General features: G+C 31.9%; 2 protein-coding genes and 3 long non-coding RNA genes across 12 annotated transcripts; 2 read left to right on the top strand and 3 right to left on the bottom strand.

Annotated features, from left to right (window-relative positions):
* Positions 1–950: 950 nt before the first annotated feature.
* On the bottom strand, positions 951–3671 carry LOC124427828. The gene is made up of 3 exons (XR_006943031.1): positions 3554–3671; positions 2963–3308; positions 951–2851 (listed from the first exon to the last, which is right to left on the bottom strand). It is a non-coding gene; the product is annotated as an uncharacterized LOC124427828 (long non-coding RNA).
* A 1843-nt stretch (positions 3672–5514) lies between these two features.
* LOC124427827 lies at positions 5515–7460 on the top strand. Its single transcript, XR_006943030.1, has 5 exons — positions 5515–5654; positions 5741–5955; positions 6727–6976; positions 7063–7199; positions 7322–7460. It is a non-coding gene; the product is annotated as an uncharacterized LOC124427827 (long non-coding RNA).
* Positions 6551–12947, bottom strand: LOC124427826 (sodium-coupled monocarboxylate transporter 2-like). 6 transcript variants are annotated; one of them, XM_046971171.1, is made up of 16 exons: positions 12537–12946; positions 11685–11801; positions 10496–10686; positions 10131–10290; positions 9992–10057; positions 9861–9912; positions 9550–9617; positions 8583–8737; positions 8334–8474; positions 8013–8237; positions 7745–7928; positions 7548–7634; positions 7299–7468; positions 7066–7224; positions 6858–6984; positions 6551–6772 (listed from the first exon to the last, which is right to left on the bottom strand). In XM_046971171.1, exons 2-16 carry the CDS (start codon positions 11685–11687, stop codon positions 6740–6742), a joined length of 1821 nt encoding a protein of 606 aa, XP_046827127.1. In that variant the 5' UTR covers positions 11688–11801; positions 12537–12946; the 3' UTR covers positions 6551–6739. The 6 variants fall into 6 exon arrangements, with proteins under 6 accessions (XP_046827127.1, XP_046827130.1, XP_046827126.1 ...); XM_046971174.1 differs by lacking the exon at positions 11685–11801 and having other exon boundaries at positions 12537–12947; XM_046971170.1 differs by having other exon boundaries at positions 11685–12946.
* Positions 12765–19170, top strand: LOC124427829. The gene is made up of 3 exons (XR_006943032.1): positions 12765–12900; positions 18780–18866; positions 18973–19170. It is a non-coding gene; the product is annotated as an uncharacterized LOC124427829 (long non-coding RNA).
* On the bottom strand, positions 14098–22675 carry LOC124427825 (endoplasmic reticulum transmembrane helix translocase). Of its 3 annotated transcripts, none has more exons than XM_046971169.1 (19): positions 21263–22675; positions 20648–20913; positions 20327–20555; positions 20112–20265; positions 19883–20035; positions 19634–19816; positions 19408–19545; positions 19200–19320; positions 18967–19121; positions 18724–18899; positions 18398–18637; positions 18081–18299; positions 17818–18007; positions 17452–17721; positions 17209–17361; positions 17025–17052; positions 16772–16943; positions 16489–16632; positions 14098–16430 (listed from the first exon to the last, which is right to left on the bottom strand). In XM_046971169.1, the coding sequence occupies exons 1-19, from the start codon at positions 21548–21550 to the stop codon at positions 16323–16325; spliced, it is 3387 nt and encodes a 1128-aa protein (XP_046827125.1). In that variant the 5' UTR covers positions 21551–22675; the 3' UTR covers positions 14098–16322. The 3 variants fall into 3 exon arrangements, with proteins under 3 accessions (XP_046827125.1, XP_046827124.1, XP_046827122.1); XM_046971168.1 differs by having other exon boundaries at positions 14098–14826; positions 16287–16430; positions 17025–17361; positions 21263–22674; XM_046971166.1 differs by having other exon boundaries at positions 17025–17361; positions 21263–22674.
* Positions 22676–23315: the final 640 nt, after the last annotated feature.

Raw genomic sequence — 23315 nt, forward strand, 5'->3', positions numbered from 1 at the left:
ATAGTTCGCGAGTTGAATGAACTAGGCTTGCTACATGCCTGGCTGATGTATCTTCAGGAAATCCGTACAGCTCATGAGACACCGTCTTGTTTGTCTTGCGTTTTAGGTGACTCGAATACTGTGCTTACATTTCCACGTTGAAGACCGAGACCTCTCGGCTTAAGGATTTGATTCCACATATAAATATTAATGCGTATCTCTTTAACGACCTGCTGCTTCTTCAATACATTTGTAAACGGCTGATTAAACTGCGACGATAATTAATTTTATTCATATTTCTTATCCAATATTTTTCTTTTATCATATCAATGTTATCCTTCTTATTTTATTTTATAATGAAAATATCAATTTTACAACAATATCAAATATTTCCTTATTGTTATACATATGTATTTCTGTACTCAGATCGCGAGATCTTTGTTCACACGCTGCGAAAAGCAGAGCTAGCAGTTTCTATACGTAAGAGAAAAGGACGAAGGCGTACGTGAAAGCTGGTCGATAACACGACGAGCTAGCTAGTGGAGGTGGAAACGGCGGCTTCGTGACGAGGCTGCGACATCGGGATTGTGATTAGGGGCCGGTCGGCAAACAATGCCTAATTACATAATTATTGTGCCCGGGCCCGTAATTAAGACACATTACTCCTCTCAGCTGGTAATTCATTACGCTTAATGTCTTCCCTCGGTCTGCCTGCCGTTTCATCGCGGATGACAGTCGCGACGGTTCCAGCTAAATACCGTTACCGTGAAATATTACCGACTGGTACCTTAGTTGGAGTCACTCTTCGAGAAGAAAGACGATTGCTATTTGTTGATTTTACTTCGTCTAATTTTACTATACTATATACGTTGATATTAATAAGTCTCAAATTAATTGTAATTTGTGCTATAATTTTGAAATAAAAAATTTTACAACAGTTATAATAGTATTACGTATACAATATGGTTCATACCTGCTTGATGATAATTTAAATATTCATAAGGAAATATAATAGAATAGATCATCAAATTACAAAATTTGTCGTAAAAAAAAAAAAACGTGAAGGTTTGAAAGAGATAGGTAGACTTGAAAGACTACCAAATGCATCAGCATTTACATGCATATGAAAAACACAAGGAAAATCAGGAAAATAGAGAAAACGGTATGAAAGGAAAAGAGTGAGAAACTCATATACATTATCCAGTGAAAAAAAGATTGTTCATATGCAAGCTCTTCACACGAAGGAAAGAGGTTCCTACAAATGAAAATTTCTGAAAAAAACAGCTTGCCTTTTATTACAGAAACTGATACATGCGACACTGAAGAATAATATAAGTAAAAGAGGAGGAAGAAGAGGTAGAAGAGGTAGAAAAGATGTGTAAAATACAAGAGAACCGATATTGTACTACTACTTTTATTTAGCTAACGTTCGAATATGAAGGGGTTCGGAGTAACGCCATCGTTTCCCATGGGAGTCTCCCTCATTGAAATCTAGACGAAGAGAGTCGCTTTATGACTCTTCAGTTTTCTGGTAATCTCGAAATGCTTGAAATACTTGCGAGAGGCTAAAAAGGAAAAAAGAAAGCAGCAGAAAAAAAGATAAATAAATAAAGGTGATGTGACACGAGCATCAGGATTCCCGAAGGATTAGACGAAGAATATTGATTGGTATAATTCGTAATGTTTTGCATTCTCGTTTGGGAGGAATTTCCTTTTTTCGCATACGACATTTTCTATCTTCGTTTTTTCACCAGTCTTTTCTTTTCCTATGTAACAATAATTCATATTTTTTATAGTCTTCGTTATCTCATTTTACACATCTGATAATGTTATTCGCCGTACGGTGATAATTATTCTGATGCATTGCCGGTTGATTAATTGCCTACCTTAAGAACTGTGGTATAAAATTTTTAACGATTACAAGTTAACTTTATTACACAATACGTAGATATATATCGCAAACTTACTGACACGAAAGAAAGATAAATTAAGGTATATTTTTTATATATGTCCACAATTACGTTCATCCATCACACAAATTATCTTGAAATTGTTATATTCTCAAATATTATATAAATCATTTCTGTGGATTCAGGAATTCAATTAATATTATCCAGGATGATGATATCCCTGTTACTATTCAATTAATATTACCTCCATCTCTTCCCCCCTTCCCATACTCCAACGTTTCCTCTCACTTTGATCGCAAAATTTTGTAATACCAAATATTAAACGAAAACACAATTTGCGGGAAATATATGAGCATATTCGTTTGATTATCGTACCGTGAATTGCGTGTCAACAAAACTTACATTTTCAATCAAAATTGCGTTCTAATTACAAGCGTATCTATTTGTATTGACCATTGGAGTCGAGAACGATACGCGCCACAAATTTTCAAGTTCTGCGAACGAAACTCGTTCGCACTCTACCACCCACCATCTCCTTACTCCTTAAGTAGCTAACTTCTCTGAGTTAACAACGAAGAAATAGGATTTCGTTTATTATTTCTGTCATGAAAATTCGGACTATTCTATCGTTAGTGAATATTTCATTGATATTATCAATAAATAGAAAAATTTTTTAAATAATTCGACATGTTATATTGATTGAACTGTGAAATAGCTTCGGTGGCGCCAACGCACGGTACGATAACGAGTTAAAATACGAGATGTAGTATTCCCTTGAGAATTAGCTTTTTAAATGAAGTGTTGCAAATTGGAACAGAATAGGTCAATACTATAATTCTAAAGTAATTGAATTTTAACTGATTATTAGTATTGATAAAATTTCTACGCTGTCATAATTCAGATCTAAGATGAAGTGTTGACACAAATCACTCAATAAAATAATGACATCACTTCTGTATCTCCTAAAAAAAAAAAATGTTAGATCAATCATCCGCAATCCTATATAATAGGATATTATAGTTTTATAGGGTCTCGTGATAGTAAATGTCATAATAATGAATTCGTTCTAATACTTTGTACAATCATTGAAAGCTTTCTGGTTCGGCGCGCATAGACCGCCGTCACTTATAGCGTATTGACATCTCGTAAGCCGAAGCTTTCTGGGGTCCTTCTCGTGTCCAAACAAGACGACGATGCACCTTGGGAATTGGAAGTCCTCGTTTGCACGAATTCGCAAATATAGCCAGGGGTATCGAAGCCAACCGAACCGAAGAATTGATAAATTAGTTATTCCGTTAGTCGCTCGAGTCCCTCTCTTAGCCCCTCAACCCTCTCCTGAGTCTCGTGCACACCACCACATTTGATCTGAGGTTACCGGATAATCACGCTTGTTTGCATCTGGTTCGACTCCTTCGACTCCTAAATCGCAAATTTGTGAATCGTATGTAGAATACACGATTAGAGTATTTAAAAAAAAAAACATATAAGGTAAAAATTGAATTAACGAAGTTTAATATTCAATATTTATTACTTACTAAATAATCTACACACACGTAAACGCACTTTCTTCGTGAGGTTATACGCTGCAGTGCAAGCAAGAATTACAAATATTCTCGTTTACTTACCGCGCAAAGGATAATCCGAATCTCAAAGAGAAAACCTACCTTCGGCGCGAAGCCAATTAATTCCCAAAAGAATTCGATTCGTACTGTATGATAATTCCAAGATAGTGCGACGATAGTACGAGATTAGGAAGATACAATATTTGCTCGACGATTTCTATCTCTAATAGGGTGTATCAAGATTATTTCCTTCGCAGCTGTGGCCTCCGTTCAACAAGGCCAAAGCAATTACATTGGAAAATATTTCTTTAATCTTTTCTTCAATTTCTAATAAGTATGTTGTAATAAAATAGATTCAAAAGTTTGAAAAATTTTCAGTCATTCTCATAAAATCGAATTATTTTTGAAAATTCATATTCGAACATTTACACCAGGACAGGAAATCAGTAGCAGCAATCAGACCACAAGATTTCTCGACAAGATCTTCAAAAATTGTCTCTATCTATCAACAGATACATATTAGATCGACTCGAACCTGACCCGTTCTATAACCATACGAGATCCTACATAATGTCGCTTCGAATTCAAGATTTTTGTGGCTGCTAACCCGTTGGCTTTGGTCCGCTAACGTATTTGCAAGATCCGCCGCGTTGATGGACATATAATGCGACGTGTGATTGTAGGCCCGCCAATCGCGGCCGATTGTGCCTCTGAAGGCCCGCTAACTATCTCAAACTAGCCCCATTCAAGCTTCACGACCTCACTCTATCCACATCTCGCTCTATATCCTCCATCTCTCTCTCTCTCTCTCTCTCCCTCTCTCACTCTCTCTTTCCCTCACCTAGCTATCTTTCACTCTTTCCATCTATATCGTTCTCCTCGTTTGCCTCCTCTCTTTCCCCCTCTTTCACTGACATACACGTGCACACATATACCAACACATTGATGTGCACACACATACGTATACGTAGAAAGGTAGAGAGACACAATCACGCGCGGTGGTTACGTAGGTACGCTTCTCCACGCGACGTACCATTCGTCTCGGTTCGAATCCTCGGCCCTATATAGGTATCCAACGCACGTTCTACGTGGAAATTTCAAATCTATCACCGACCCAGACGAATGCAAATCGCGCATGAAGCGCGCTTAATAAAGCTTCGCACGCAGCCTCCGCAAGTCGCAATTTTCTTTCCAACGTGTGCTGCCATGCTCGTGCTCGTGCGCTCGCGCGCGCACTCACGAAAGCTTTTAATGAAACGCTCACGTAATGCGCTCTACTACCGGCCTTTCGAGCGTTTTCGTCGACCTACGAGAGAAAGGTTCCGCCGTTACTCATTATAATTACGAGACGTTTTTAATATGGTTCAACCCCTCGAGGAAGAAAAGTGAAAGAGGAAGAAAGAGAGAAAAAAAAGATATGGGAAAATCGATTTTTGGAAAATTCCGATATACCTACTATTCTCTTTTGGCTGTTCTTCTTTAGAATTGTGTCTCATTGATTTTTGATCGTCATTTACATCAGAGATAAGGAACGAAAAGTCTTAATAACACTAATCTTGTCTAGCAATGATCTTTTAGAAAATATCAATAATTTTAATGAAACGTGATAGGTCGTATATCACATTGGTATTTTAAGATATGTATATTGGAAAATTGACGTAATCGTTTGATTTACAGATCGACGAATGCACTTTGATGCAAAACGTTTTCGACGCGGTCAATATTATCCGAATAGATAAGCCACTAGTCGCAGAGAGAGAGAGAGAGAGAGAGAGAGAGAGAGAGAGAGAGTGAGAGAGATCTGTGGTAAGAGTGAGTGCAGATAGAGTAGTCGATACCTAAGCGTAGTGGATGGAACCTGACGCGCTCAGACAAATTGGACGAACGTCAAATCTAAGTCGTACCATCGGAGGGTATCGATCGGACCCTTCCCAGTGAGAACCGTATTCTCAGTCACTTCTCTCTGAGAAATATTGACTCGTCCAAGTGAGAGCTTTCAATATGATTAAACGCAGAACACATAAAATCCGGTATATGGGGTGTCTCTGAATAGTGTACATTAATTTTCGAAGAACTTGAAGAAAATCGATGCATATTTCTAATATCAGTACCTTCTGATCTATCGGTTTATTTGAAACGAAAAGTCCGCGTTTAGATTTGATTTTTATCAATGATAAACTCAATAATCATCTGATAAGACCAGGTAAATAGCTACGATTGAATACAAAAATTTAAAGAACAAAACAAAATGAAAAGATAAGACCGAGTACTTGATTACTTCATTCCCAGAAACGGATAATGTCACATTGCCGATTTCGCACCTCCCTCCATCGTTAAACAAGCTTCGCCAACAACGCGATCCGAGCAAACTCGTGGCAAAAACTGGCGAAGCGTGTTGAGTGAAGGTACACGATCGGTGGTGCGAACAATATCGAACCTGACGGCGCCGCTTTTGACCGACCGCATTTCGGGTCGGCGAAAATTGAATTTCCAACGTCAGGGAGGTGTGTAGAGGGGTAGAAAACGAGAGAGAGAGAGTGAAAGAGAGAGGGAGGTTCATGTAGGTGAACGAAGAGAGCGGCCGGGTTATTTGCGTGGCCTTAATAAGGACGTTTGACGGCGTTGGCTTTCCCTTAACAAGCCGGCTAATATCCTGGGGCCTTGCCTCTCCCATCGTCATCGTCGTCCGAATCTTCTCTCTCTCTCTCTCTCTCTCTCTCTCTCTTTCTCTCTCTCTCGTCTTTCACATGGTAGCTACCGTCGGGAATCACCAAAGCTTGAAAACCGAATAAACTCAGTTAGAGAACTCGGTGTGAAGCGAGTGGACCGCTCGACCAGGAACACGCTACTTGACAGGACGAGTCCTTAGCTCTTTGGCTATGTTGCTATTCCTCTATAGGAGGAACCATCCCTCCTACATGCTACTCTTCGTCTTGTTCTTAACGCACTCCCTAGTACGTTAAACTTAAGTTTACTGAACTTATCTTTCGAAGAGATAAATCGACTTATTCTTAAATCTTGAACTGATTCCACAAAATTTAGGTTAGTTCGAAATAAAGTCCGAATGTTCAAATGAAAAGTGTAATGATGGTGTATAAATTATTTACGAACATATAAAAATATATTTTTCCTTCGTTTCACACTTCGTTCTCTTTTTATAACATTATATACCCACTATGTTAGTGCGTCATTAAGATTCTAACATTACATTTACATTCTACATAATAAAAAATTAAAAAATCAATATAAGCGATATTTTCTATACATTTTTACAGCATTTCGATATAGTCAAGAAACTGCTACGTCATTTTGATTCTCTTTCTGAAAGCAATTCAAAATTAAATCCTAAATAATGCATATTTAAAGAAAAAAAAATCTTTGAAGCTATGTTACAAAATAATTATACCTTTTTGGACATATCACTACGTTTGGATTTGTTCGGTAGATTGTTTAATAAAAGATTTACCGAAGATTGGGGTTCAGTCATTGATCGATACCATTCCTCGTTCTGATATTTTGGATAAGGTAACCATCTAAAGATTAAAACAAATGTTAACTATGAATCATTTCATATTACCAAATAATTATGAAATATTATATAAAAATATTAGTACCTATGTATTACCGGAGACAGCAACTTTCTATCGATATAAGAAGGATCCTTTGGTCCCGTCAACCAAGTGACTATTCCTCCAACTACAATTACTATAAGCGTACCCAATCCGGAAAACCAATGATAGGACAATAGGTAAAGAGCAAACACATCTTCTTCGCTGAAAATAAAAAATATAATTACAAGTAAATATTTGTAATAAAAAAAATTTCTTAACTACTTGAATTTATTTACTTATGATGAACAAATTGATTTAGGAAAGCTTGACTTATATTTCCTGGACACTGAGCGAGTGGTACCGGAAGCTTCTTAGGTACTATGACACCAGCACTGATCGATATATTTGCTCCGAAACATGCCCAACCAGCTATTAAAAATCCCACAACAGCACCTACGAATGCACCCTAAAAGTAAGAAAATTAAAACGCTATATTACATATATTTTTTCAAAATAACAAATAATTATTTTAATTAACTTATTGCCTGAGAATTAGCCCACGGAAAAAGCATTCCAAGAGTGAAGACTCCAAAGGAAATTCCTGCGGCAATTGCGGCTAAACTGTTCGTAACCTACACAAATATCAATATTATTAATACAAAAAGAAAAATTATCTCCAAATCAATACTTTTTTTATGTATCTTATTTAAAACATCTGATCAGAAAATTATTGTATACCGACCACCAGAATGCCTCCCAATGTTTCGATGAAAAAGACAAAAGCCAACGCGAATAAACCAAGAAAGATAATTATACTTTTAACTAAAATCGTTGAACAACGTTCGCTCGGTTGTAGACCAAAGCAACTCTTCACGAAGTCTTCTAAAAGAACTACAGAAGTGGAATTGAATCCTACTGATAGAGAGCTGAAATAAATATATTAAAGATATATCAATTAAAAAATACACACTATATGACTGATATTTATGCAAAATTTCAATTTTAAGTACCTAAGGGCAGCTCCAAAAATTCCAGCAATGAAAAGACCAGGTATACCGTGCAAATAACCAGCAGCTTGCATTACGAAAGCTGGAAGTAATTGATCATCGGCCGTAATTAAACCAATAGCTCTTGGATCGCATTTTGGTGGTGACCACCAAGCTAAAAGAACCAATCCACACCAGCAACATAGCGAAATAAAAATAATTATGCCAATAATAGATATCCCTATAGCTCTGCAAACATACATATATTTACATTTCATTTCATTTTGATAAAACTGAATTGTAATATGATCAATCAAAAAAGATCTCACTGGTATACTCACTTACAATTTAGATGTCTTCATAGTTCTCAATGATATATACCGTTGGACCATCGTTTGATTTACGGCGATGTACGCCGTAGAATAGAGCCAAGAACCAATTAAAACACTCCAGACAGTGTGTCTTGTGTACGGAGAAGAATCGAAGCTAATAAATTGAAAAAGGAAAAATATGTAAATTCTTTAGTCTGATCACTGTACACTATTGTAAAAAGATAAAAAAAAAAAAAAAAGAAAAAAGAAAAATTGAATTTACTTAAAAAATTCTATTCTATTAGCTTCTCGCGCCTTCTGCCATATTTCGGATGGACCGCCGGCTTCCCAAGTGCCTAACACAGTCACGATGATCATGGCTAGGATCATTATTATAACTTGAAGCATATCAGTCCAAACTACTGCTTTTAAACCACCCTAAACAAAAAAAAAAAGACAAAGAATTGTTGATATGATCATGTGATCGGTTGTCGTAGCGATCTAAACGATCAAAGGAATCACTCGTTCGCGATAAATTCTCATTAATATCTCCGTCGAACAAATTGCTTGGATAATTACGCAGGCCTTCGTAGGTAGGTAGCCGCTATTAATCACTTCAAGGCTGGCTTTGTGATCTGCTACTACCGACCAACAAGCGCACACCACTCGACGCCATTGTTTCAACGAGCCATTGTCGACCTTTTCAGTTTCCGTCCATAAACATTTCGCCCGTGCTCGCACGAGATTCTTCGCGGCATTGTCCACCGAAAATTGTTTCCTCCGGGGCCCTTTCCTCATCCCTCTCCCTTTCATCCTCATTCATTCTCTCACTCTGTCTCTTCTCTTTCTCTTTCTACCCTCGGCAGGTCGAAGGAACTCGAACCACGCAAACGAGAATTCGCTGACGAAGAAGACTATCCTCCTAAACTAGCTCGGTCCCTTATGGTTATTACAACTTAACAGGAAGCTATACACCGGAAGCGTTAGAAAGAAAATTTTGACAACGTTATAACTCACGTGATGACACGTCGATCCTCGACGTTTTCACAAACGTGTAATTGAAAATGGAAATAATGAAAAAGTCTATTGATCTATTGATACTGATTTAATTAATCATGCAAAATACTATCAAAGTCACAGGATGGTAGTAAGAAACTTAAATAAGATAGATTTATAATAATTCCATCCTTGGTGCCATTAATATTATATATAAATTCTTCATGATATTTAAAAATTGAAAGATAACTTACAAGAACCGTGTAAAAGACGCACACTCCGCATAAAATGGCGCCGATGATGTGCGTGTTGATATCACTTACTAGAATAACAAAATGATGAAATATTTATTAAGTTACATTATATAAATTGCAATGAATGCTGCAGAAATGATATGGTACTTAATAAATAAATATTTTTAAAAGCCGATCATTTGTATATGAAATGAAATTATGCTAAGAATATTATGATCAAAACAATTAACTATTGAATACGTACATTTTTTAATATTTTGAAGATACATAATAATTTAATTTAACTATCAAAGAAATATTTGTGAAATTACCTTGATTTAATGCCAACGCAGGCACGTAAACTACTATCGATTGATAGAGAACCTAAAATATGTTTTTAATGAAAAGAAAAAAAAAAAACAAAGGAAGTAAAACAAAATATTTATAAAAAAGATATACTTACTGCATCCAAAACGAATATCAGTGATATTAAAATTCTAACGCCCTTGTTAAATCTTATTTCCAGATACTAAAAAAAAAGGATAATTCAATATTACACGCATTCGTATAAATTTACAATGATCTAATATTTAAAGACGTACCTCGTATGCCGAGTTTAATTGTAAGTTCACAAAGACGGGCAAATAAATGTTTGCAACGACTATTCCGGAAAAAAGCAAAGATATCACGGTGATCCAATATTGTGTACCAAAATTATAAATTTCTGCAGGAGCTCCAACAATTGTTACTCCAGATATGAAACTATAAATTAAAAAAAAAAAAAAAAACTTTATAATAATCCCGATACTTTTTAATGATATCATCAATCGATCTCGTCGATAAACGTTTTTTTTTTTTTTTTAATTATAAATTAAATATGCTTGTAAAATTCATATAAGCATATTTAATGATATCGATGATGAAATTATAAATGAATTTCAAAAAAATCAGAATTGTTGGCCGTTACCTGGCAATCAGAGATGCAGAAACTGGCCAAAGTCTAAGTTTTCTTCCACCGAGCAAATAATTCTCTACGGAAGATTGTTGTGCACTCTTGTAATGCCAAATGCCAGCGGCGGCGGACATGGTTAGCATAATGGTAAAAACTAGCCAATCAACCCAATGAAAGTGTCCTTTTTCTGAACTATTCACGGACATCTTGAAAAATCGCGAAAAAAAGAGAGAGAAAAAAAATGTCAATGTATATTCAGATCTTTTTTATGACGTCATGAATTTGAATAAATAACTATTGAATCATTAATTTTATCCAGTAAAATAAAATGAATAATGATAAAGGAACAATATAATATTTTCTAATGATTGCGTTCTTATCGGACGGACTTTCTTTTCAAGATTAAAATAAGTTGATTAATAAAGTAATCAATATTTCAAGGAGAAAATCGTAAAAATTAATATCATTTGTACAAATAGTACTATACGATTAATGAACTCTATTAGGACGTGAACAATGACAATGTGAAATGTTAACAAAGCCAAATTGACGATTTTTATGTCGAATAACTCTTGTGGATTCTACATATATAGGACATTGATTTAATTAAATCATTCTCGCAGTAAAAATGCCCAGATGAAATGCACAATTTACTCTTTCGATTTACAATCCTTCAATTGTCACGCTCACATTTTCTAATAGAATATCACCGATTGTTCCTTCTTAAGATTTCTCCCACTTCTATTGCTTCTACATGCGTCATAAAAAAACGTCTAATTTTAGCCTGACCATGATCACTGCGAATTAGTAACTTTCAATATATCAGTTAGAAATATTTTTCTTTTAGTCGTAAAAATAAAACGACAAGGAGAATATTTCATATATAAATATTCAATTTGAAAATAAAGAAACTGTACAAAAGGTGAAAAAAAGTATTACCGATTGTAGCTAAAACGGAAAGCAACATAATATTTTATTTTATATCAATACGATCCCATTAAATGAAAATAAATAATAATCTCATATAATAATATTTTTTTTAACAAATATTAATAGTTTTTACGTATAAGTTCGTAACATTCAAATAAAAGGATTAGAGTTTTTTAATCTGGAATACCATAGGATATATAAAATGGATAAAATCATTACCGACTGAAATGATCTATCAATTACGATATGACCATTAGTCGATAAATATACTTACCATTATATTCTATTAATAATACTCGTTATATTTAGAAGATGCAACTCTAATACAATTGAATATACTTGCGGTCAAGCAAACTTTTGTTACTTAAGGATCGTTGAATTTTCGACGATACTGTAATCACAATTTTGCTTTACATTTGAGAATGTTGTTAGTATATTAACGATTTCAAAACGACCTTGATCTACGATCGATAAGCGAATTACTCAGGAAACACGTGTATAGTATGCTATATAGTATACATTTTTTCCAGATAAAATTTATTCTTAGTCCTTTCTTCTTTTTCTTTTTTGATTCGAATATAATTTACATTATCGAACAATATACGATCCAATTTTTCTGTGTGACCACTTATAGAACAGTTTTATGGATTCTTCGTATTTATCAAAATATCTTCACATTTTTTCGTTTCTTTTTTTTTTTTTTTTCTTTGTCTTTTTTCTTTTTTTTTTATGAATGATGCGTTCCAAATAGAATCCTAATAAAGTTTATAAGATAAAAAAAGAAAATGGCAAGTGGCAAGGAATATAATACGTTTAAATTGCTTCTGCAGTCATTAGAACGATATATTTATTGATATATTTATATCGCAGAATATTATGGAACAATAGTCAATCACTATAGGTTCTATTTATCAATTCTATCAGTCATTCTCGAATCAAACTAATCGTAAAGAAATTCACTATTAAATATTACGATAAAAATAATCTATTGAAATAAACAGAATAAAACCAATTACTGATCCATAATAAAATATTTGAAACATTATTTCTGCAATATACATATATTGATCAAACAACATAGAGAGAAAGATAAAGAGAGAAAGAGAGAGAGAAAGATTATTTCTACTTTATCTTATTTACGATCCTTGTATTAAACGATTATAGTAAAATAAACTTCTTATTTCTTTCCTGTGTAAGAATAGACGCGTTTATGGCAGAAGAAACTTAAACACCCATTCACTCGCACATCAAAGATCGATTAAACGAAACGATCACGAGGCAAAGAAATCTTGGTTCACGATGGTTCACGTTGGAATGGTTACGACGATCTATCTAGTGTTTCCTACTCTCTCGACTCGATCGCGACTGAATTGCACAATCGAGTCTTCGTCGACATTGATCCTCGCTCGTTTTCTACCAAAGAAAACGAAAAGTCACAATGATGACGATGATAATAAAGACTATCTTTTACTTGCAACTATCGTTGGTTGGTAAGTAAAGGATGATTCGGACCAATCAAGAATAATGTTAGGACATCATAGGAGGAGTATAGCCATAACTATTTATCTCTGTCTTATTTTTATTGTCTTAATTATTTATTAGTTAAAAATATTAACAAAGAACTCGTGATTCTATGGAATAGACGTTTTCTGCAACCATCTAAAGTTGAAACGATAAACTCAATGTATAAATGTCCAATTAAAAATATAACAATTCTTACGTCTTTCCACAGATATTTTATCTTCTTACCACATTTCCACAAATATTTCATTTCTCGTTTCGTAACTCAACTATGATTATCGACTAGAATTGTGTTATTAACTATAGATATTTATATAGAATGAAATATTAATGTACAAAATTTACTACACGTGACTTTCTTCCTTTTCTTATTTTACTTTAGGATATACGTACTATTATAGTGCGCTCGTTAAAACCACCAAACTTTTATTAATATCAATATCTTATTATTTTAATAATAGACTGATAAGAATTCATATTATAAAGAATATAATTAAATCATCTCTTATAAGTCATCAAATAAATTGTATTAAAATTTATGACACACGTTCGACATTATGATAAATAAAATGTACAATAAATTGAGAGATAGAAAAATTACATGACCTAAAAATTGCTATGTTACATGTTTTATAATTACTATGTTATATATTCGAATGGAATTTTACCACAGAGGCAACTAATAATTTTGCATTATTGTGAAATAGTTAAAAACATTAATTTAAAAACATGACCAAAGAATAGATTATTTTTATCATTATAAAAATATTGGGTAAATTTAAAGTTGATAATAATAAATTTCATGAAAAAGCTATTAAACAAAACCGATAATGAAAATTACAATAACGTAAAAGTTTAAAACTAAGTTTAAAACTTTTTCATAATTTCGATTGAATGATTTTTCTTTACTCACAACAAAGAATAGTTTTTATTACAAACCTTTATATTACAATGATATACAAGAAGTGTCGTTCCCAAAGTAATATAACATTAAAAAAAAAAAAAAAGAAAAAAAAAAAAAGAAAAAAAAAGAAACGAAAGAGGAAAGGAAATATAAGCAAGGATAAGTGTACAATAATATTCGTGTAAGAATAAATTTCAGATTGATAATAAAAATATATCTAAAATTGATGAAGGTAAAAAATAACAACAAAATTTCGACAATCTTGAATGAATATGAAATAACTTCAAAACAAAATTTTTAATATCACATATTTCTGACATATTTGAAATCACCAAATAATTTGTCCATGACGTGATATTTTGTAACACTATTCTTAAGATTGGAATGCAATTGTTACTATATACAATGAAATATATTAACCAGTGCATTCCACAATAGAAATAACAACGTAATACTTCAAAACAATAACTTCTAAAGTTATTTACATCTCCAATAATTATTCTTTTTCTTTAATGAAGCGAACGGAATGTGTTCACGTGAAAAATTGCAAACAATATCTAATGGAATTAAAAAAAGTAATTACAGTTCGATAGCTCATTGATTGTGAGATCGAATAATGCACGCTGGTTACTTCAGTTCATTTTATGTAATTATTCTTAAATATTATATTAAATAATTACGATCCAAAATACAGAAACTTTTAATTATATATTAATATATTATAAAATGTCTTGAGTAAAAAAAAAAGAAAAAAAAAAAAAAAGTAATATAGCAAGATATACAATACCTGTATCAGGATTGATTTATTTAAAACGCGTAAATGAATTCGAAAAATGATGAGATTATTTTTATGCCATTAAAATGTCTTATTAAATTATTAGGCTACCAACGACGGAATAAAATTTTCATGTCTGATGTATGCTACCTCATGTAATATTACTGATTTTTACATATATTCTTCATGACGTTGTTAATCATTTCATTCCGTATTCTTAAACATAAAAATTATTATTAGTTTTTCCATTATGAATATTAAAATTCATAATAGATAATAAAATTATGTTCACAGATCGCATTTCCTTGATTTTACAAAGAAATAATCGAATTATGCCATTCTCTATTCACATTGCCTGCGTTTTTTTTTTTGCGCGAATTAAAAATACATTCGACATATATATAAATATATGTATATTAGGGTGTCCCATAAGTTTCTTTCCTTTTTCTAATATGTAATAAATACACAATATTTACTGTTTAAGATATTATTTATTTTGTTATAAAAGAACCCTTTTGATCTATTACCTTCTTCCATCTCTCAGGAAGTCTCATAATGGCTTCTTCCCAAAATTAATATGTTTCGGACAATAAATAAAATAATCTTAGAGGTGCGCTTCTATTTCGCTGATGGATTTAAAGGGCATATTGCGAAGAGAATTTTTTAAGAACAGAAAGAAGTAATAATCAGATGGAGCAAGATCTAGAGAATATACAGAATGTAATAAAACATCCCAATCAAACTGTAAGAACTTTTCTCTTATTGTTAATGCAATATGTGGTCTCTGTCAATAAATGCGGAACTCAAATTTCGCAGCGATTAACATATCCCATCTTAGTTAGGTGATTATGTACTGTTGTTTTGGGAATCCTAATGGAATTCATTATCTCGGGCATTATATCGCGGATTTTCATCAAGCATGGCCTTGATAAGGTCCGTATCCGTCGTTTTTGGGTGGCCGCTGCCGGTCTTCATTTTTCAGATTAAAATTTCCCCCTCGAAATTTTTTAAATCAATTGCGAACGATTGTAATAGTTATAGCATCATCCCCGTATACACGGTACAAATCTCGTCGAAAGTATTCTTTACACTATCATCTTTTTTGAAACAATGATGTATAACATGCCGTAAATATCACCTTTCTCTATCCATATTTAACGCTGTGGATAAAAGTTTTAAAAGAGATTGTAACACGAACGAAAAGTACTGTAAAAGAGCTCTGGGACGACTGAAACCGATAACATACTGCTAATAGATCAACCTGCATATTTGCACAAGCAGAACCAGATAAGACCATTCATAACGCGATAAGAAAGAAACTTTTGGGACACCATAATATATATATATTCGACATATATTATGTGTGTGTATATATATGTGTATATGTATATACGTATGTATGTATGCATATATGTACATATATATATATATATATATATATATACATATACACACATACATATATATATATATATATATCAAAACTTTTACACATTTTACACATACACGTCTTCTCTTCGAACTTACTTATTTTTTAAATCACTACATATATCCATTTAAAAAATAATACGTTTATACTTTAGGTAACATGAGATACTTAATATTTAGTATGTAGACAAATTATCTCAATAAAACAAGACCATTGAGACTTATTTTTCGTGCGTAAAAAGTATTACCTTATAAATTATGATCTTATTCAGAAAATGTTCTCATCACAGTTTATTATGTTTTCCCTCTCCAAAGAGCCATAAACAAGTTCTGTCAGCAATATATGCAAGCACAAAGTCTGCCACAAGTATTTGAACCAAAACTCTTCGAAACTGTAATAATTTGGACATAATTAATATTTGCGGTTTCTGTACTCGTAAAAATACTTACATCATTTGGAAAATCAACAATTTCCAATTGCGAAGCTACGTCTGGTAATATTCCACAAGCTAGTGATAAAACAACAGCAGAACTACCCAAGAGACTGTACAACAATGATTTATTTTGTGTTAGACTCTCCATAAATGGTTGACCCTACAAAATGAACGTTTGCATAATAAAAAAAAAAAAAAAAAAAAAGAAAGAAAATAAAATATTATTAAAATTTCAAAATTATTTTTATAATTACGCATATTCACGATAAATGAAATATTTGATATTCTTCGTTAATTACCCGATAATTAATGGCAAAAGTGGATATTTGAAGTGCCATAGCTATTATATAAACAGTGCTATTAATTAAATTGGCCTCAAATGGTTTATCTTCATTATTATTAGAAGAATCAATAGAAACATTTTGATTTACGTCTGCATTGGTAGCAAAAGTTGCTGTTAATTTATCATCCCTGATTATTAAAAATTTATTATTCATAATATAATTAACATATAATCATTATAATTAAAAAATATTTAATCGAATTATTTACCTTACAGATAAAAGCGTAGCTTCTTTTACTAAAAACACAAGACAAAAGAAATGTACAGCAAATTGCAGCAAGACTGTTGCAATAGTGTATAGATTAAAAATATTTGGCAGTGGTCTTTGTTTAGATAGAGTTTTCAGTGGTTTTGATCTAGATATAAATAGAAAACAGGATGCTAAAAGAATACCCTGTAAAGTCGCCTGAGCATCACTGAATTTAATACCATCCAAATACAGAACAGATTGACTATAAGCTAGTACTAATGCATTCAAAGCCAGAATTTTAAACATCTGCAATGTTGTAACTAACGTACATCGTCCTTGTTTAATTACATGGCATACTATAACATAAAAATTCACGTTTTAATCAGAGTATCTAATAATGTGTGTGGGTATATATAACAAAAAATTTTTTTAATGAATGTACTCACTACACTGAATAGAAGACATTTTGCTTGTAAATGGTGCAGCAATAGATGCATCTCCAAGTTTTATGATAACAGATTGTTCCTGTTCTTTAAGATCTTTCAAGATTTTTTGTATTTTTGTTTGCATATTAGATTGTTGTTTCATATTCATCCGGGGTCCATTACTTTTTGGTGTATTTGTTACAGTTGCATTTGTATTTCCACTTGATCCACCCGATAAATTTTCTCGTTTCTCTGATGCTCTTTCAGGTGCACTAGACAAAATCGCAACACCTGAAAAATATGATTTTATAAAAAATATATAATACTCAAAATGCGCTAACAAAACGAAATAATTTTTTTTTCTTTTTTTTTTTTTTTTTAACTTACCCACTTGAGCATGTTTTAATGCACCTACATCATTCGTTCCATCACCACACATCAATGTTGTATATCCCAATGATTGTAAAGAAACAATAATAAACTCTTTCTGTTTTGGTTCACATCGAGCAAATATTACAATATGTGGTAACAACTTTCGTAAAAGATTCATATTATTTTCATTCAAATACGAGAGTCCCTGAATGAATGGAATAAAATCTATATTAAAAGAACAAGAAAAAAATCATTGATTTAGTACTAAAGAAAATTACCTCTCCAGTTATACAAAGCGTATGTTCTCTCCAAATTTCGCTGCCTTTTGAATCAACATTTTTATAACTTAAAGATATTCGTGTTTTTCGATCTACACTTTCCCAAAACCATTCACCATCGTTTTTTGTTAAAATCAGAGTAACTGCTTTTTTTGTAAAATGTAATTCACGACTAACGTGACAAGCTGTCAAAGGATTATCTCCAGTAATCATAACTACCTAAATGAAGGATATACGCAAATCAGGATTATATAAATGTTAAAAATGTTATATTGATATTTTTGTAAAGAATGATATTTCTAATCAATTTATCTTACAGAATGAGAAGCGTTGAGTATTTCTTTTATAACTGCCTTAGAGTCTGGTTTAAGCGGACAACTTATAATAACAAATCCAGCAAATAAAAGATTTTTTTCTAAATCTTCCCGAGTAAACTCTCTCAATTCCTGGGCAGATATAGGAGTTGAAAGCTTACGATAACCCAAAGCTAATACTCTTGCACCACGACGAGAAAGAGATAAATACGTTGAATCATAATTATCAGGGATAGAAGATAACTGAAATAATATGTAACTTATATAAAACAAATTATTATATAAAAAGAAACACTTTAATTATATTATAATATTATATAAATTCTAACCATATTCTTTATAGTTTCAGGTGCACCTTTCACTGTAACTATGTAATGATTTTCAGATGAACCTGGTGATGTATATCCTGCGACAACTGACATTCTTTTTAATGCAGATGAGAAATGATGTCTTTGTAAAATCTTTAGTACAGGTGATTTGCCTTTTTTTGGTATTACAGAATCACCTATATGATAACATAAATAGTTCTTTTTTATAAAAATCTTAAACGATATTAATATGATATAACATACTTTTAGTGAGGCTCCAATTTACAGCTTTCAGTGTAGCTTTCTCAAGTGGATCTCCGACTATTCCATCGTCCAACTGAACAAGAGAATGGCATGTTGCAAGTACTTGCACACTTTCTAAACGTGCATCTGAGATTGGCATCACATCTGTTTTACCACTAAAATACGTAAAGTATAAGAATCAATAAATTTACTTTTTAATTTTTATAATTACATACTACATAAATTATGCATACTCAATCCCTGCTATCCCTTCGACAACGAGATTATCACTAGTCAAAGTTCCAGTTTTATCGAAACAACAAATTTCAACTTTCCCTGCAAATGGTATCCTAAAAGGTTCTGTACAAAATACTCCTAAAAATAATTTGTATTTTAATATCATGGCTACATGACACATAAATAAAAGATAAAAGTTTAATATTAGTAACATTTTCTAAATACCTAATTTAGATAAAGCTAACAAGGAAGTGTTTACAGCCAATGACAATTCAATGGGTAATTCTGGTGGTACAACGGATGTAAGAATAAGTGTACACTCTAAAAATAACTTGTACTTATTTCTTGTTGGATCCTCACTGCCTAAAAATATTATTAACATAAGTTTTCTCCTGTAAAATAAAAATATCACGTTTGATTATTTTTAATTACAAAATTAGTAGAATTAAACCTTTGATCCAAACATAAGCTGCAGCACCAATTGCAAATATCAGAAGAAATAGAATGAATCCAAATGTTTCAAGATTATTTGCTGTAACACGTTTAACTCCAAATAAGATGGTTCTTAAGAGTTTACCCTGTGATGTTGAAAATCCAGTACGCAAAACATAAGCAACACAGCCATTATCAACAGCTAAAATATACAAACACAATTTAATTATTCTCTTTTATATTTCAATTGTTGTTTTAAAATGCATACCTCTGAGACCTGACACATTTTTACTGGGTGGTGTATGTTGTACTACTTTTGTTCCTCCAAATAATACATGAAGTTTATCATCGCCTTCTATGTTTAAATCTCTATTTCCATCTATATCATCTATTGGCTCTTTCATTTGAAGAACAGATTCACCTGTAAAAAAAGAAATTACTTAATTGATGTAATTGATTTATAAATATTTAAATTTATAAGATATTACAACAATTACCTGTTAGCATACTTTCATCCACAATACATGGGCCTCTTAATAATAACATATCACATGGAACTAAATTATCATTTTGTGATCTTGTTATTGAAACAATATCACCGGGAACTAATTGATCAGTGAACATATAACGCCATCTTCTGTTTCTATAAACCTTGAATATTAAATTTACATCATTATAAAATTCATTGATATGGACTATTAATTATACTGACCATTATCATATATGGTTTGTTTCCCATTTTTCGTATTTCAGCCATGTTTCTGAGTTGCTGTTGTACAAGCGTACATTCAAACATAATAAGCATAATAAGAGTGAAAATACTATAATACCAATATTTATCAAGACACCAAAGTGCCACGCAAAATACTTGAAAAACAAAGAATGGTGCTATTGCTCTTTCCTTAAAAAGTTCCCAAAACTCTGGTACAAACATATCCAATCTAAATAAAAATAAAATTATAATATCTTGTTAAATTGATCTTTTTTTTTTTTTTACAATATTATTAAAATCATTTTTAAATTATGAACCCACTTATTTTTACCACATTTTTCCTCAGCAGCTGTGACTTCCTTCTCATCAATATATCCCTTCCATTCAGCATAATGTTTAATTGATTGATTGATTGGAAATTGAAGACTTTTAAAACATTTTTCATTTGGCTCCCAATAATATTTCGTTTTTTGAAATACAAACCATGGTTCTTGTTTGTCTGCATGATTTAATTTTACAAGTTCTGAACTTCCATTATTTGGAACAGGCACCACCTTTGCTACCTTTGCTATATATGGATTCTTTTCCTAATATATCAAATTTTCTTTGATTACTACATTAATAAATGTTATATAATTTCTTTGAAACTACTATACTATTAAATTTATTTCGAATTAATCAAATAATAAAGTACATCAAAGTATAATATGAAAAGATCGTAAAGACAAATTAAAAAGAATTCCATGTATTTCTTTTCGTTAAAATTTAAAAAATCATATCTTCCCGCTTTATTAGTCATGTGACTTCGTATAGCAGAAGACGAAACATTCGTTCGAATGGCAGCCACGACAGTGTACATATTGTTCCGGTTAATTGAATTTTGATAGTAAATAAATAAAGAAAAATGTAATTCACAAATCAACCATGTATACTTACCGAACTGCAATTTAAAAAGGTATGCACATGCACAGACCATTGACAGCACAAGCAGATAAAAATTTGTAGTACACTGATTGCAACGATTCCAATCAGACCTGCTTCGTAATACTCATTGAAACCGTAAACAAATATCCAACTATAAATCCACACTAATTGCAATACTATGAAAGGTAAGACGTAACCATTGAATAATAATTTTCGCGGATTGTGTAGAGTAACCGTTTGTACGAGATCGTCCAGTCGTTGTGATTTGTTGGTCGCCATGATTATGCTACGGCCGAACATAGCATATATCTATGTATTAACGTGAAGTTATATGAAATTCCTTCTTACGCGAATTTCAATACTTTTTATAACGGCTGTGCTTTTTTTCGTTAAACATATACAAGAATTCTTATTGTTGAGTAAGAAAGCGAAAAAAAAAGGTTACATCCGGTGTGACCACGCCACGGTATGTTAAAAGATCCCCCAGATGGAACAAACTTGTATAAAGAACCAAGATCTTCAGTATTGCTGTCTACCATGACAGGAGGTGCTGTTGTCACTATTAGTCGTGCTGCCTTGTGGTAAAGATTGATACTAGTAAAGACACTAGTGTCGAAATTTGCTGCTTCTAGGGTTACATTCGTATTACGATCTTTTATTTCAACACTCATTCACATCCTACAAATATCATCAATTGTGTAGGTATTTACATATTTATTTCCTGATAGATGCAATTGATTAAATAGTGTCAAGATGTTAAGATGGTATCAAATAAAATGAATTAAAACATCAAAGAGCTAATGGCAAGATGTGTATTATAAAGATCAGGTACTAAATGTACAGTGACAAACAATGATTGCAGCTTTGCTTTCATTGAATAAATAATGATGATATCAATAGATATTTTTGTACTTTATTTTGTAATTGTACAAAAACATGGTTAGAAAGTATTGCGATTGTTAATAGCAATGCATTATATATATATACAATTCACGACGAATTTCTTGATATAAAATAATTAATATCTATTAACAGTAGTTAATGGTATATTAAAGAGAATTATTTCAATTCGAAAAAACAAGAAATGCAGTCACCATTTAATGCACGAAAAGCATTTAAGAACAAATTAATTTTGGACAACAAAATTATACGTTCAGTGTCATCAAGAGTTGTAATTCTTTTTGTCCACATTAGATGCACTTCGTTTCAAGATGGCGCTTAAAGCGCGTTACATCATATTTATGAAACGAAGCGCACTCTAAAATTGATGAAAGTGCTCTCTAGTGTTATTTTGAGGAAACTTCGGCCAGAACTGTATCAACTATGCTACGTCAAGTGGTGCTTTAGAAACACAATAATTAATCTATCAAAAATATATTATAAGGAAATAAAATAAGAAAATATACAATGTATACATAAGGATTAAAAAATATCATGAAACTTTTTTTTTTAGATATAACTAGATATAAGTAAGTAATAAAAAAGGAACAATTATTACTTTGTAATAAAATAAAAATTTTCGGCAAATCGTAATTTTATATTATATTGAAATTAAATTAGAAATAAGAAGACATATAAATTATTTATAATTATATTTGAAAAAAATAATAAAACGTTTCATTTTAAATAAATAATAGTTTTCGTTTTTCATTTTTGCATTTTTTCATTTTTTCAAATTCTTTAAAGGGAAAGTAAAAAGAAAAAAAAGTGGAATTACAAAGCGCATCGACCTCGTTTCGTCTATAAATTAGGAATCATAATGCGATTTTTTTTATGTTAATTAATTCTACGCGATAACTTCTACTTACATGACTCTTTCGTGGTATATTTAATCGCCTAATATCGGTGGTGGATATCTTTCTCTTCAAATTTGAGTTGTAAATGAGGTATCTCCCTGAGTTACGTCGTCGATGATCAAAGTGGATTATACCGCTTTGAATTTTGTTTACTTCACTGGCATGTTACGTGAGAAAGCTTCGATATCATACAAAATCAGTATGGCAACATTCTACTTTAAATAGTAACAATTAAGATTATAGTCCTACATAATGGTAATTTGAAAAAA

This window comes from Vespa crabro, chromosome 11 (genome assembly GCF_910589235.1).
Source record: "Vespa crabro chromosome 11, iyVesCrab1.2, whole genome shotgun sequence".
NCBI classification, from domain to species: Eukaryota; Metazoa; Arthropoda; class Insecta; order Hymenoptera; family Vespidae; genus Vespa; species Vespa crabro.

What these genes read in the sequence shown, in the direction of transcription:
- LOC124427825 (XM_046971168.1), bottom strand. Translation starts at nt 21,550, where the DNA reads ATGTTCGGCCGTAGCATAATCATGGCGACCAACAAATCACAACGACTG. An exon ending in CGCTTTGTATAACTGGAGAG is followed by an intron (nt 18,008 to 18,080) that starts GTAATTTTCTTT and finishes CCATTCATTCAG; the next exon opens with GGACTCTCGTATTTGAATGA. An exon ending in AATGTCTTCTATTCAGTGTA is followed by an intron (nt 17,362 to 17,451) that starts GTGAGTACATTC and finishes TTTATGTTATAG; the next exon opens with TATGCCATGTAATTAAACAA.
- LOC124427826 (XM_046971171.1), bottom strand. An exon ending in TGATATTCGTTTTGGATGCA is followed by an intron (nt 9,913 to 9,991) that starts GTAAGTATATCT and finishes AACATATTTTAG; the next exon opens with GTTCTCTATCAATCGATAGT. An exon ending in ACTATGAAGACATCTAAATT is followed by an intron (nt 8,238 to 8,333) that starts GTAAGTGAGTAT and finishes GTATGTTTGCAG; the next exon opens with AGCTATAGGGATATCTATTA.